At 42.0% G+C, this 14,157-nt stretch overlaps 1 protein-coding gene across 1 annotated transcript in view; it reads left to right on the top strand.

Annotated features, from left to right (window-relative positions):
- P2RX5 (purinergic receptor P2X 5) overlaps positions 1-14,157 on the top strand; it is a 185,376-nt gene that overhangs the window by 156,150 nt on the left and 15,069 nt on the right. Inside the window, exons 10-11 of the mRNA XM_075333149.1 lie at positions 2,535-2,600; positions 9,709-9,791. Of these exons, the coding sequence (XP_075189264.1) occupies positions 2,535-2,600; positions 9,709-9,791 (149 nt within the window). The remainder of the gene's footprint in view (positions 1-2,534; positions 2,601-9,708; positions 9,792-14,157) is intronic.

The raw sequence follows: 14,157 nt of genomic DNA, 5'->3' as shown, positions 1-14,157 counted from the left end.
ATCTCTCCCATGATCTGTTTGTACCAAGGACTATGACAAGAACAAGGGGGCATTCTTTTCGATTGGAGGAAAGAAAATTCCTACATCAGCATAGAAGAGGGTTCTTCACGGTAAGAGCAGTGAGGCTCTGGAACTCTCTTCCTGAGGAAGTGGTGATGGCCAACTCACTGAATGAATTTAAGAGAGGAATGGATGCATTTCTTGTTAGCAAAAGTATAGAAGGTTATAAATAGCATAATCTTACAGGTAGATAGAAGAGCGACCAAGATTATTAGAGGAATGGGTGGGCTGCAATACCAAGACAGGTTATTAAACTTGGGGTTAGTTAGTTAGGAAAAACAAAGGCTTAGGGGGATCTAATCACAATGTATAAATATATGAGGGGACAGTACAGAGACCTTTCCAAAGATCTCTTTACACCTAGGCCTGCGACTGGAACACGGGGGCATCCGCTACGTCTTGAGGAAAGAATGTTTAATCATAATCACAGATGAGGACTCTTTACTGTACGAGCAGTGAGACTATGGAGCTCTCTGCCGTATGATGTTGTATTGAGGGATTCACAAGTAAAATTTAAGCAGAGCCTGATCGCATTAATTGAAAAATATAATATTACCAGTTATGTATATTGGATTTTATGACAGGGTGTTGATCCAGGGAACTAGTCTGATTGCCGTATGTGGAGTCAGGAAGGAATTTTTTTCCCCATTGGAGCTTATTTGACACATTGGGTTTTTTTTGCCTTCCTCTGGATCAACATGTTAGGCTACGGGTTGAACTAGATGGACTTAGAGTCTCCCTTCAACCTTAAAAACTATGAAACTATGAAACAGCACGATCTAAGTGGTTAGCAGGCACAGGTGGATCTCTGATCCACCTGCGCCTGTTAGCTGGACATGTCTGCTGATCGGATCAACAGACATGTGCAGGGATTACCACGGACTCATTGCCAAAGCTCACAGTAACTGATGTCCAAGGTCGTGAAGGGGTTAAATTACTCTGGCCTTTAAAGTGATTATCAAGGACTTGAAACTGATCACCTAGCTGTAAAATAGGTCTCCAATATTAGTGCAGGCGGTATCTGACCGTTTTCATCCCTGCCCATCAGCTATATGAAGATGCCGCAGCACTAAGGAGATCACAGCATCCTCTTCATTATCTATAAGACCCATCTCTGTAGGGAAAATAGTGGCTTAGCCAGATCCTGCAACTAAGAGCAATAAATAGGGCTGAGCTGTAATACTGGATGCAGCTGTGACTACGTGTTACAGTCACTTACAGGTGCACAAAGATATTACATATTCACCACATTACAAGTGGACCCATGTACCTTCAAATACTAGGACTGAATGTTAGTCCCAGTACAGTCCTGGTTGAGGGTGCAGTTAAGGACACTGAGGGTAAGCCAACATTGAGTGGGGGTGCCATTGCGTAATCTTAGAGTACTAACCTCTGTGGTCAGGCAGGGACACATCAGAGTCTGATTTAGGGTTTCTAGTCTGAAACCTGTGGATAGCAAGGTTCTCATCTCTACTGGTTTGTCCATCTCTGTATGAGAGATAGAGCTCAATCATAACAAAGTTTTATTAACGCTATTTCATATACATCGCAGTAGGCACAGTACTGCATAACGTTTCGATTATAAAACCCTTCATCAGACGTGTAGGCAATGGCCACTGCATATAAATCAGCGTCACTGTAAGCCTGATATAGATGGATACTGGTTACCTTTTTTTGGGGAAGCACAGCCCGTACCCTGGATCCCTTTGATTTTAGTGACCATTGCCTACACATCTGATGAAGGGTTTTATATCTCAAACGTTACATAATACTGTACCTACCGCAATGTAAACAGTGGATCCTACATCCTATGTGAAGAATCTCCACATGCCTTTAGGTGGGCAGTTCCTTCCCTCTAACTTCTACTGTCCTACAGGAGCTCAGTGGTTGTCTTCAAAGCACGTATCATCCTTCTCAATGTACATTTACTTCGCTGGGTGTGCCACATATCTGTTTGATTAAGTCATCATTAATGTTTGAGTCTTGGAAAGTCTCCTTAAACATACACACAAAAAGGCTAAAGTTATGTAATAAAGCGAGGACTACATAGAGCTGACTGGTTTAGGAACTCCCTTTGAAATACCCTATTATAGAGATAATAGGTGCAGTTTTCAGGATCCTCATCTATCAGGTCGGTTTCAAATTTCTGACTTTCATGGTCCGAATACGAACCGCAATGTCCAAACTGGCTGTGGGTGTCTGAAGTGAACTGAACAAGCTTACAACACCTTGGTACTTACTTGAACCAGGAAAGTTGAATGTGTTAAACTGGCCTTTAGCGAGAGAGGAGTGCAGCTACAGCCCCCACTGGCGGCTCACTGATATCATTAGGAACGGTTAGTGAACAAATGGGTCCTAGTGTGAAGATGCTCCAAAATTTGTTATTAGGTGATAATTGTCTTTAATTGGATAACCACTCTAATTTCGAGTTGTAATTCTCAATATATACATAATTATCAATGTGTTTTTTTCAGGCTGGAAAGTTCAATATTATACCAACAATTATCAATATTGGCTCAGGCTTGGCACTGATGGGGGTGGTAAGTTGGAATTGTAAACATCTAATACTAAAAAACCCCACATAAACCTATGGATTGATCAAAGGTGTAAAGGGCTTGTCCCATGAACAAAGTACATTTTAATCAATACATAATGGAATAATAATAAATTCCAAAATTGTATATGTTCAAAAAGCTCCTATTATGAAATAATCTTATAAATCTAACCCTGTGTCTCATTTACTTTGTCTGATCATGTAGAGCGGCTCCATTTCATGGTCAGCACATACCACAGCTGCTGAACAGGGTAGGAAGCATAAGAGACTATACAGATGACACAGCACGTTCTCGCAGGGGCTTATGTAAGATAACACATTTACCTGTATGTTTTATCACAGGAGTAAATGTTTCTGCCGCATCTCCATATTTGAGCTCATCATAAATTAAATCAGTGACATACGAGCTAAGTGCCATAGCTGTTGCATCCCTGATTTGATTTATGATGAACTTTGAGGACTTGAGATGCAGCAGAAACACTCACTGCTGTGAATAAACAGGCAGGGAAATGTGTTACCTCACAGAAAGCAGCAACTGAGAGTTCCTGCTGTGTCATCTGTATACTCAGTTAACATACAGTATGTGACTTACACTGCCTCCCCTGTGGTGTGGGCCAACTATGAGCTAGAGCGGCTCTGCATGGTAAGACACAGCCATTACTTAGTACATACAGGGGCACATTCAGTGCTGGATTTAACAGTAGGCACAGTAGGAACTGCCTAGGGCCTACACATTTTTTAGGGCCTACGAATTGTGGAAAAGAAACATCCTGAGGTAAAAAAAATAATGTGAACTAATACATTTTTATGTGATTTTAATAGGAACTTCCAATAAACTAGAATCATACAATATTTGACAACAGATTGAAATTAATACAGAACTCATCAAGGCATTGTCGTATGGCTTCTCTTCTCACTAAAGTCATTTATGATGTCTTCAAATTTCATACTTTTTGTCAATTCACTTTCAATGCACAGAAGAGCCAAAGATGATAGATGATCTTGACCCATGGGTGGGGTTAAATAGTTCTTAATGTGGTTCAGCTTAGAAGATGATCATTCCCCTTCGGCATTAGACCCAAGTATCGATAAATAAATTCTGAAAGCAATGTGAACATTGGGAAAACTGGAAGTCAGTTTATTTCATTTGAGATCTCAACATTTGAAGAACAGACTTTTTGTCCTTATACAAAGTAGAAAACATTAGAAACTCATCAACAAAATCCTCCTCCAAGTCTGATGAATACATGTTGACTAACATACGTGACTTTAGTTTAATTTCATCTCTTGACATGGTCTTGTCTGTGAGGAAACTAAATGTATCACATAATTCACTCTATGCCGAACACCTTTTCCTCATCTCAGTCATTAGTACATCAACGATAGTATAAAATGCTTGGACTCGAAAAGTGTCTCTTGCAGCTATGTCCTATTCTGTTTCTCCTTCAAAGAAGATATTTATTTAGTATTTTCCGTCTAAGCTTTCTTTATATTCTGAATGTGGAAGAAGCTCTTTTGCAGCCTTTTCAAACTCATTGAATTTTTCTTCACTTTTGAATATCAGCCAAGTATTGCAAAAGTCAATCATTTAAGTTAGCGATTGTGCATAACTCTATTCCAGGTTCTTGAACTACTTTGCTTACCAAGTTGATGTTCTTTAAGATATCTTCCCAAATGTTGGTCATTATAACCTGTTCAAATGTGTTAGTAAAGCATTGAGTTCGTGAACAACTGCTGTTTTTTTTTCCTTCTCTATCAGCAATATGAACTAATACATCTTTGTTTGTTAACAACACAGAATTTTAGGCCATAAATGAATTTGTAATTACTGTTTCCAATGGAGTATGGAAACTTTCCATATATTTTTGTATTTAAGTTGGTGTGCCTAAAGGCTACTTTACACACTGCGATATCGGTCCCGATATCACTAGTGTGGGTACCCGCCCCCATCTGTTGCGCGACACGGGCAAATCGCTGCCCGTGCCGCACAACATTGCCCAGACCCGTTACACATACTTACCTGCCCGGCGATGTCGCTGTGACCGGCTAACCGCCTCCTTTCTAAGGGGGCGGTCCGTGCGGCGTCACAGCGATGTCACTGAGCGGCCGCCCAATAGCAGCGGAGGGGCGGAGATGAGCGGGACGTAACATCCCGCCACCTCCTTCCTTCCGCATAGCGACCGGGAGGCAGGTAAGGAGAGCTCCCTCGTTCCTGCGGCGTCACACATAGCGATGTGTGCTGCCGCAGGAGCAACGAACTACATCGTTACTGCTGCAGTAACGATAATCAAGAATGGACCCCCATGTCACCGATGAGCGATTTTGCACGTTTTTGCAACGATGCAAAATCGCTCATCGGTGTCACACGCAGCAACATCGCTAATGTGGCCGGATGTGCGTCACAAATTCCGTGACCCCAACGACTCCGCATTAGCGATGTCGCAGCGTGTAAAGCCCCCTTTAGGCCTGAGAAGACCTAAATCCGGTCATCGGCACATTTATAGGATTATCTCAATGTAGGATTTTTTTTTTTATTAACACATCTAATTGTGGAAGATATTATTATTATTATTATTCCAAGATCTATTAATTAATATGTAGTTTTAATGAATGCTCTTCTAATCTAAAATATCACAAGCCATTTCCATTTGCTACATCTGTAGCACTCTTGTTATGTCTATGGGCACTTCATTAAAGATACCCATATACCATAGAGGATTATTGCATCCAACATTTATCTTAGAACATGTTGGATACATTTTCAATTTGTTGAGAATGAAGGATTCCCGTTTTGATAAAAGACAAGAATACCTTTCTTGGCACTTCAACCCCAAAACTTATTAAAGCTGTAACTGTCCAGATTTACAAAAAGAATTGAAGCTGACATGCCAAGAACAACTGTAGATTAGGAAGTCCCAAACAACCTCGGACTGTACCTACCTAGAGGTGACAAAGCCGGCTCCATTTTCCCATTCAAATGTAGAAGTTGATCCATGGAAATCTGCACACTTAATTTCCATACTGGGGAGTTTCATTTCTGAAAGTGCAGGCATCTTTGGTAAAGCGGCCATTCAGTGTGTATATAATCGAATTACAACTATATAACATCAGACGGAATTAAAAACTACATAAACATGATCAGTGCCCAAAGGCATTCATGAATCAGCACTCTCTTTACTTCTGTTCACATTGGAACTTTTTTATTCACTTCCAATTTTACTTTTTTTTTCTTTGCAAAGAAACCTAAAAACTTTTTCCAAATAAATGGGGTTATCCAGGCTTTTATGAAAGTCTTCAGTTACTTTATGTGACTGCAGACTTGTGAATCATCGCATCGCACGCACTGTGCAGTGTGAGGATTTTCCAGTGCTTCTTGGCAAGACCAAGTGGTCATTTTACCCCAAGTATATGATATGCATATTCCTAGCCACATTCCAAATAGACTTGCATGACCTCGCACAGAAGTATGCATGTATGCATGTTGCATACTTGGGGTTACATGACTGTCTGGTCTCGCCGCCGGTACTGGAGAATAATCACAGTGCTTGTTTAAGAATTCACAGGTATGCAGTCACATAGAGCGACTGCAGACCAGAATTTTGCTATATCACGTGAAGGCAGTGCCATACAGGCACTAAGATGCTGAAGCAGCCATACTTGATATAGAAAGATCCAATAGTTAGTTAATTAACTATCTTTAATCAAAGTTGCAGAAATTCACTGCATTTTGATTAAAGTGTGCATCGGGGCGGGCTTTTGTGGGTCAGGTCTCATCGTTAGATTCCTGCTCCGGCGTCCTCCGACCCCCTTTTCTTTTATTTGAATATCGCAGCTGCACCACCATTGCCCATGTTGGCATAAACTTATTGCCACAGTACTCAGGTATTCATTAAAATGGTGCCAGGGTCCACACATGCGCATAATGCGATCTCTGGTGCCATTTTATTGAACACACTGCAGTTAAGACTATGAGAAGCATTGGCTCATGCGCAGGTTTTTTTTTTTGCAGGTTTTTTTATTTTACATCTGCGCATGCGCCGATGCGTCTCATAGTCTTCACCGCAGTGTGTTCAATAAAATGTCACCGGAGATCGCAGTACACACGTGTGCGGACTCTAGTGCCATTTTGATGAAGACCTGAGTATTGCGGAAATACGCATGTGCCGCCCACAACACCAGTGACGGTGCGGCATGACATTCAGTTAAAGAAAAGGGGGCAAGCCAGGAGGATGCCGGAGGAGGAATCTAACGCCATGACCCGACCCACAAAGACCCGCCCGTGTTGCACACAACAATCAAAGTGCAGTGCATTTCTGCAACTTTGATTAAAGATATTTAATCAACCAAGCTTTGGATCTTTCTTTAACAGGTATGCCAGGATTCAGCATCTTACTGCCTGTAAGGCACTGCCTTTACCTTATATAGCAAAATCCTGCTGGTTGCTCCACTTTAATGGGATTTTGTTGAATGGCAGATATTACTGTCGCGGGCGGGGAGGAGGGTGTCAGCACACTACGCTCACCCCCTTCTGCTCGGGTCCGGCGGCTGCTGCTCAGTGGTGGCTCGAGCGGTGGGCCGGATCCTGGGGGGTTTCTCGAGCGGCACTCCTCGCCCGTGAGTGAAAGGGGTTTGTTGGGTGTGGGGATGATTATTGTCCGTGACGCCACCCACGGTTGTGGTGATTTCACCACCGCTGCTCTATACGGGGCTCCCGGGGATGGTGACGCGGAGCAGCCAGGTGTTGTGTTGCCCCTCCGTGGGTAGGGGTTGGTGATCCCGGGGCCCGGTGATGGAGATGGAGGTGCAGGGCCTGGTGGGCGCAGGGACGCGGGGGCAGCGCTGTGCCTTGCGGCACTGTGGTACTCACTCAGCCTGAGACGTGACACAGTTTTTACGGTAAACCAAACGGCTGGATAGATGGTCCCACGGACGGCTGCACTTGCTCTCCCAGTAGGTGACGGTGATGTCCCTTTTCCTTGCACCTTGGTGTACTTGTTGGTTGCGATGGGTCCCCACCGGTAACCCGCTCCCCGGCTTCAAGCTGGACCGGGGGAGCTCTACTCTTTGCCCGCCGGCGCTGGCCCTAAGAAACGGGTGCCTTGGCGGTGGCGGTGTCTCTTCTATACTTGCTGGGCTGTTGCCTTCAATCGGGACTTTGTTGTTGGGGGATCTACGTCCCCGTCACTGACGGATTTGGCAAATTTGGCGACTCCTAGCCTTGCCGGGGTCCGAGAGGCCCCTGCCCTGGTGCTGACTGTCCTTCGGAACACTGCTCCAGACCGCCGGGCACACAGCCAACGGGGTCCTTCCAGGAACTTCCAAACGGTCCCCCTCCAGACAGTCACCGCCGTTGCTGACCTTGCTGACCTGGCCCTACACAAAGCTGGACCCTTCAGGCTTTCCTTCCTTCTTGTCACCTCACTTGCTTTCCTCCTTTTCTACTTTTCTTCCTTCACTTTCACTTAGCTGTTTACTTTAGCCCTGTCTCGGCTACTCCTCCACTCCTTCCACTTCCTCCTCCCTGACTAGACTCTTGTCCTGCCTGGGCTCAACTGCCTGGTTTCTCCCGCCTCCAGAGCTGTGTCCTCCTCGGTGGGCGGAGCCAACCACCTGGCCCACCCCCTGGTGTGAATCATCAGCCTCTGGAGGAAGGCAACAAGGATTTTTGGTTAGCTGTGGTGTGCCTACCTGGGATGTAAGGTGTGGTGGTGTGTGACCTGTGTCCCCTGGCTTGCCCAGGGCGACACATTACCATTTGGCATCTTTTTGTTGTTTGTCTTCTGCAAGCAGAATAGTATAAGATTCTACACAACACTACTCAGTAAAGATAGAAAAACTCTTCGTAGTATTACATTTAATAACATGAATTTCACTATTATGCTTTTCATTTAAATTTGTTAAATAGTATCCAAAACCATGGGGAAGATATAAACTGTTCTCTACTGACCTTTTTCCTGCTTATATGTATTAATATTTACACTAAATCCACATCCCATTTATAGATGAAGGTTCCGTTTTCACATTGAGGCCGCTTTGCATTTTTTTTTCCGCAATTGCAGAAAAATTGCAAAGTTTTTTTTTCCAGAATTGTGGAAAATTGACACAAGCCTTTTTTTTGTGTGCCCAAAAAAATGCACAGCAGCCCAAAAGTATTACTATAATAAAATGATCAGCAAATCTAACAACTGGGGATCAAATGTTATCACTGGGGCACATGGAATGCAAGTAAAGCTCAAGTTTCATAAAACTCAGAAAAAGAGATAAGAGTTAAACACCCTATTAGAATGAGCTCACTGACAGGTTCTCAGATAGCTTATTTTTGCAACCAGCAAAATTAAAGGGAATCTGTCACCACTTTTTTGGCGTATAAGCTGCGTCCACCACCACCGGGCTCTTATATACAGCATTCTAACATGCTGTATATAAGAGCCCAGGCCGCTGTGAGAACATAAAAAATACTTTATAATACTTACCTAATGGTCGTGCGGTTGGCCATATGGGCATCTCCATTCTCCGGTTCCCGGCGCCGCCTCTTTCGGCCATCTTCGTCCTCCTTCTGAAGCTGCGATGCATAACGCGTCTACATCATACACACTCACCGATCCTGCGCAGGCGCACTACAATACTTTGATCTGCCCTGCTCAGGACCTGAATGCCGGCGAGTGTGTATGAGGTCGGACGCGTCATGCACCGCGGCTAGAGAAGGAGGACGAAGATGGCTGAAAGAGGCGGCGCTGACACCGGAGAACGAAGATGCCCATGTGGCCAACCGAGCGACCGTTAGGTAAGTATTATAAAGTATTTTTTTTGTTCTCACAGCAGCCTGGGCTTTTATATACAGCATGTTAGAATACTGTATATAAGAGTCCACTGGTGGTGGCCGCAGCTTATAGCCAAAAAAGTGGTGACAGGTTCCCTTTAAAGTAATTGTGACACAGAGGCTAAACAAGGCCAATAAGGCAATATTATAAATTAAATCCAATGGAAAAATGTTTTTACACAAAATACACCTACTTAAGTAAGACAATTATCCCCAAAAGTGTCCATATTGTTTAAAAGTAGACTAATAATGTGTCTCTTTATTGTCATTTAAGGGAGCGTTCTTCTGTGACTTGGTCTTGCTGTATTTTATAAAAAAGAGCAACTTTTACAGAGACAAGAAATTTGAAGAAGTAAAGTAAGTATCATTAATTAACTCAACAATTGTTACTTACTTTAACAATTTAAACAGGACCTCTCCAGGGTCGGTGTTGGGGCTTGGAAAACTGGATAATTGTCCATGGCCCTCAGTCCCTTGGGAGCCCCCCGCGTTTACAGCAGGAGCTACAATGATAATAGTATTATCAGTGTAGCTTCCAATGTAAAAACTGTTTTAGAAATTTTGGTGACATTGTGATTATGTGACTGGTCATGTGACCGTGATGTCACCGCAGGTCCTGGAATCTGCGGAAGAGCTGAAAAGGAAATTGACTGGTGGTAAGTGTGTCTGTGTGCATCGCTTTCAGTCTACAATGGATGGGCTCCTGGTAGGTATATATTGAATTTTATGGTGAGGATGCAGCAGAGGTTTTCTTCTGATGACTTTTCCATAAAGGCCATTTGTGCAGGTGTCTCTGAAAAGTAGAACAATATACCACAACTCCAGAGTCTGCTAAATTTTCCTGAAGGTCTTTTACAGTCATGCGAGGGTTTTGATTTGCCTCTCTAGCAATCCTACAAGCAGCTCTCACAGAAATTTTCCTTGATCTTCCAGACCTTATCTGGACCTGCACTGTTCCTGTTAACTGCCATTTCTTAATTACATTTCGAACTGAGGAAAGGGGAACTTGAAAATGCTTTGCTATTTTTTTGGGTCTCCACCCTGTTCATTTTCAGAGTGCTAGGCAGCTGCTTAGAAGAACCCATGGCTGGTGTTTTTTTGGTACAAGGTTAGAGGAGGTTGGGTTTTTATAAACCTGTGAAATTTGCATCACCGGGCCTTTCCTAACAATGATAGTGAACAAGCAATAACCGTAACAGGCTAATTAAGGTCTGAAACCTTGGTAAAAATTTATCTGAGCACACAAATCTCCAAGGGTGTCCAAACTTTTGCATAGGCCCATTATTCTTTTTGTCTTTTTTAAAATGTAAAAGATAAAAATATATTTTTTGCCTAAAATAAAAAAGGAAATGTGTCATCTTTAACCTTATACCTTTTAGAGATCACTTCATCTTCAACTTGCTTACCTGTTTACAATAACGGTAGTTTTGCCCCGGGGTGCCGCAAGTTTTACATGCCACTGTAGATAAGAACTCATACAGTCATGGCTGAAAATGTTGGCACCCATAAAATTGTTCCAGAAAACGAAGTATTTCTCCCATGAAATTATTGCAGTTACACATGTTTTGTTATAATCATGTGTATTTCCTTTGTGTGTATTGGAAAAGCACAAAAAACACAGAGGGAAAAAAAGAAAAATTGGACATAATTTCACACAAAACTCCAAAAATGAGCCAGACAAAATTGTTGACACCTTCAACTTAAATTTTAGTTGCACACCCTTTGGAATAAGTAACTGCAATCAATTGCTTCCTATAACTATCAACAAGCTTCTTACACCTCTCAACTGGAATTTTGGACTCTTCTTTTGCAAACTGCTCCAGATCTTTCATATTTCAAGAGGCCTTCTCCCAACAGCAATTTTAAGATCCCTCCACAGGTGTTCAATGAGATTTAGATCCAGACTCATTGCTGCCACTTCAGAGCTCTCCAGGGCTTTGTTTCCATCTATTTCTGGCTTTTTCCTGAAGTATGTTTCTGTTCATTGTCCTGCTGAATAACTCATGAATAGGACGCAAACCCAGCTTTTTGACACGAGGAAAGACATTGTGACCTAAAATCCTTTGGTAGACTTTAGATTTCATTATGGCATGTACACAGTCAAGGCTCACAGTGCCAGAGGCAGCAAAATAACCCCAAAACATCTTTGAACCTCCACCATATTTGACTTTAAGTATTCTGTTCTTTTCTTTTTAGGCATAATTCCGTTGTCGATAAACAGTAGAATGATGTGCTTTACCAAAAAGCTCTATCTTGGTCTACCAGACGCTTTCCCAGAAGAATTTTGGCTTACTCACATGCATTTTGGCAAACTGCATTCTAGCTTTTTTAAGTCTCTGTGTCAGCAGTGGGGTCCTCCTGGGTCTCCTGACATAGCGTTTCATTTCATTCAAATGTTGACGAATAATTTGTGCTGACATTGATGCACCCTGAGCCTTCAGGACAGCTTGCATTGCTTGGAACTTGATTGAGGCTGCTTACCCACCATCTGGACTATGCTGCATTGCGATCTTTCATCAGTTTTTCTCTACCGTCCATGTCCAGGGAGATTAGCTACAAGTGCCATGGGTTGTAAACTGACTATGTTGCACACTGTGGACAAAGGAACATCAAGATCTCTGGAGATGGACTTGTAACATTGAGATTGTTGATATTTTTCAAGTATTCTGGTTCTCAAGTCCTCAGAAAGTACTCTTCTCCTCTTTTTGTTCTCCATACTTAGTGTGGCCCACACAGACACACAATGCAAAGATTTTTATCTGGTTTCAGGTGTGATTTTTCATATTGCCCACACATGCTACTTGCCTCAGAAGAGTTTAAACAAGCATTACAAGCTTGAAAAAGCTGTTTACCCACAATTTTAGAAAGGTGCCAATAATTTTGTCTGGCCCATTTTGGGGTTTTGTGAAATTATGCCCAATTTGCCTTTTTTCTCTTTTTTTTGTGTTGTTCCAATACACACCAAGGAAATCAACATGTGTATAACAAAATGTATGTAATTGCATTTGTTTACTGGGAAAAATACTTAATTTTTTGGAACAATTTCAAATGTGCCAACACTTTTGGCCATGACTGTAGGTGTGAACATGTTGGCAGTCACCCAAGGAATGGGCTGTTCATTAATCGGATGATTGGATTCTTTATGGCGGAACAAAAATCATTTTTCTTAGCAGCACATCGCCAGGTTCACACTTCTAATACCATAACACTATATGGGGACAGATTGATCTATTAGTGATCATTTTGCACCCTTCATTATCAATCAAACTGTGTAAAAAAGGCGAGAAACAAGCGCGGAATGACTTGAATATTGTTGATCGCGCTAGATTAATGTTCTGAACTGAGAACATGTAAATGAAACCTAAATATTTGAGTGTGATGGTGCAAAGTTTAGGCATTTAAGGCCCTTCTTTAAATTTTAGCACAGGGACGTTCTTTGTATAAAACTGACCCTGGACCTCTCCCCGGATCAAGTGTCCAGTGTTTTTTTGCATTTCTTAATGCCATGTTCCTGACTATTCCATTCTTTTATTTTTTTTTTTAAATCTGCTATATGGTTCCAGAGCTATGGGCATTTTAATTCAGTGCTAATTTTGATGGTCTTTAAAATAGGCGTGGTGACAGGGTAATGATGCAGAACAGTCTAATGACACGCCCACAGAGAATATGTGAGCCACGCCCCCTTTGTAAAGACCATAAAAATTAGCGCTTACCAAAAAAGCCCATATCTCTGCAGATGTATGGTGATTAAAAAGAAAAACGCAGAATATTCAGGGGATCAGTGGGAATAAAATAAAGGCAAAAACGAGCCACTTTTGACCTGGTAACAGGTCGTCTTTAAGGGTGTATACTGGGAAGAAAGTTATAGCATTTTCATGTCTAGATATTAATTCAGGTTGATGGGACATCAGTATGCTACAGATGAAGGTCTGAATGAATTGGCTATGCTAGAAATGTGTAATGCATAACTATAAGGAAAACAACTGAGAGGGGTCCATCACCCATAATTACTTGTAGAAGCAAGCCAGTCATAACCATTTGGTGAAAAGCAATGAATGTCTCACATGAAATCTACATCCATAAGTTCACTGCATAGCAGATGGAGAGGCACTTTGGTTACAGTCACTTTAGAATGCACAATATGCTTAAAGGGGTTTTCCCATGAACAAACTTCATTTTAATCAATAGGTCTTAGAATATTAATAACTTCCACAATTGGATGTGTTTTAAAAAAATGTTCCTGTGCTCAGATAATCGTATATATGTGCCCATGCTATGTACTGAGTAATGGCTGTGGCTGACTGTACAGGGACATGGTCTGATCATACCACATCTTCTGGGTCTCAGAGAAAGCAAAAATGCATACAGACATTACAGCACGAGATCGCAAATACTTAATTCTTTCAGGTAAAACCTTTAAAAAAAAAAACAGGCAGGGAAAATTTTTTACCTCACAAGAAGAATCAACTATAATCTCGTACTGTAATGTCTTTATACTTTTTTGTGCCCTCCCCTGCCCAAGAGATGTGTTATGATCAGACCATGTCCCTGTACAGTCAGACACGGCCATTACACAGTACAAAGCAGGGACACATATATAAGATTATCTCAGCACAGGAACATTTTTTTTAAACACATCCAATGATGGAACTTAATATTATTCCAAGATCTATTGATTAAAATTAACTGTGTTGGTGGGAAAACCCCTTTAACCCCTACATGA

The sequence above is a fragment of the Anomaloglossus baeobatrachus genome, chromosome 2 (genome assembly GCF_048569485.1).
Source record: "Anomaloglossus baeobatrachus isolate aAnoBae1 chromosome 2, aAnoBae1.hap1, whole genome shotgun sequence".
Taxonomy (NCBI): Eukaryota; Metazoa; Chordata; class Amphibia; order Anura; family Aromobatidae; genus Anomaloglossus; species Anomaloglossus baeobatrachus.
This window is presented reverse-complemented; position numbering and strand designations above follow the sequence as displayed.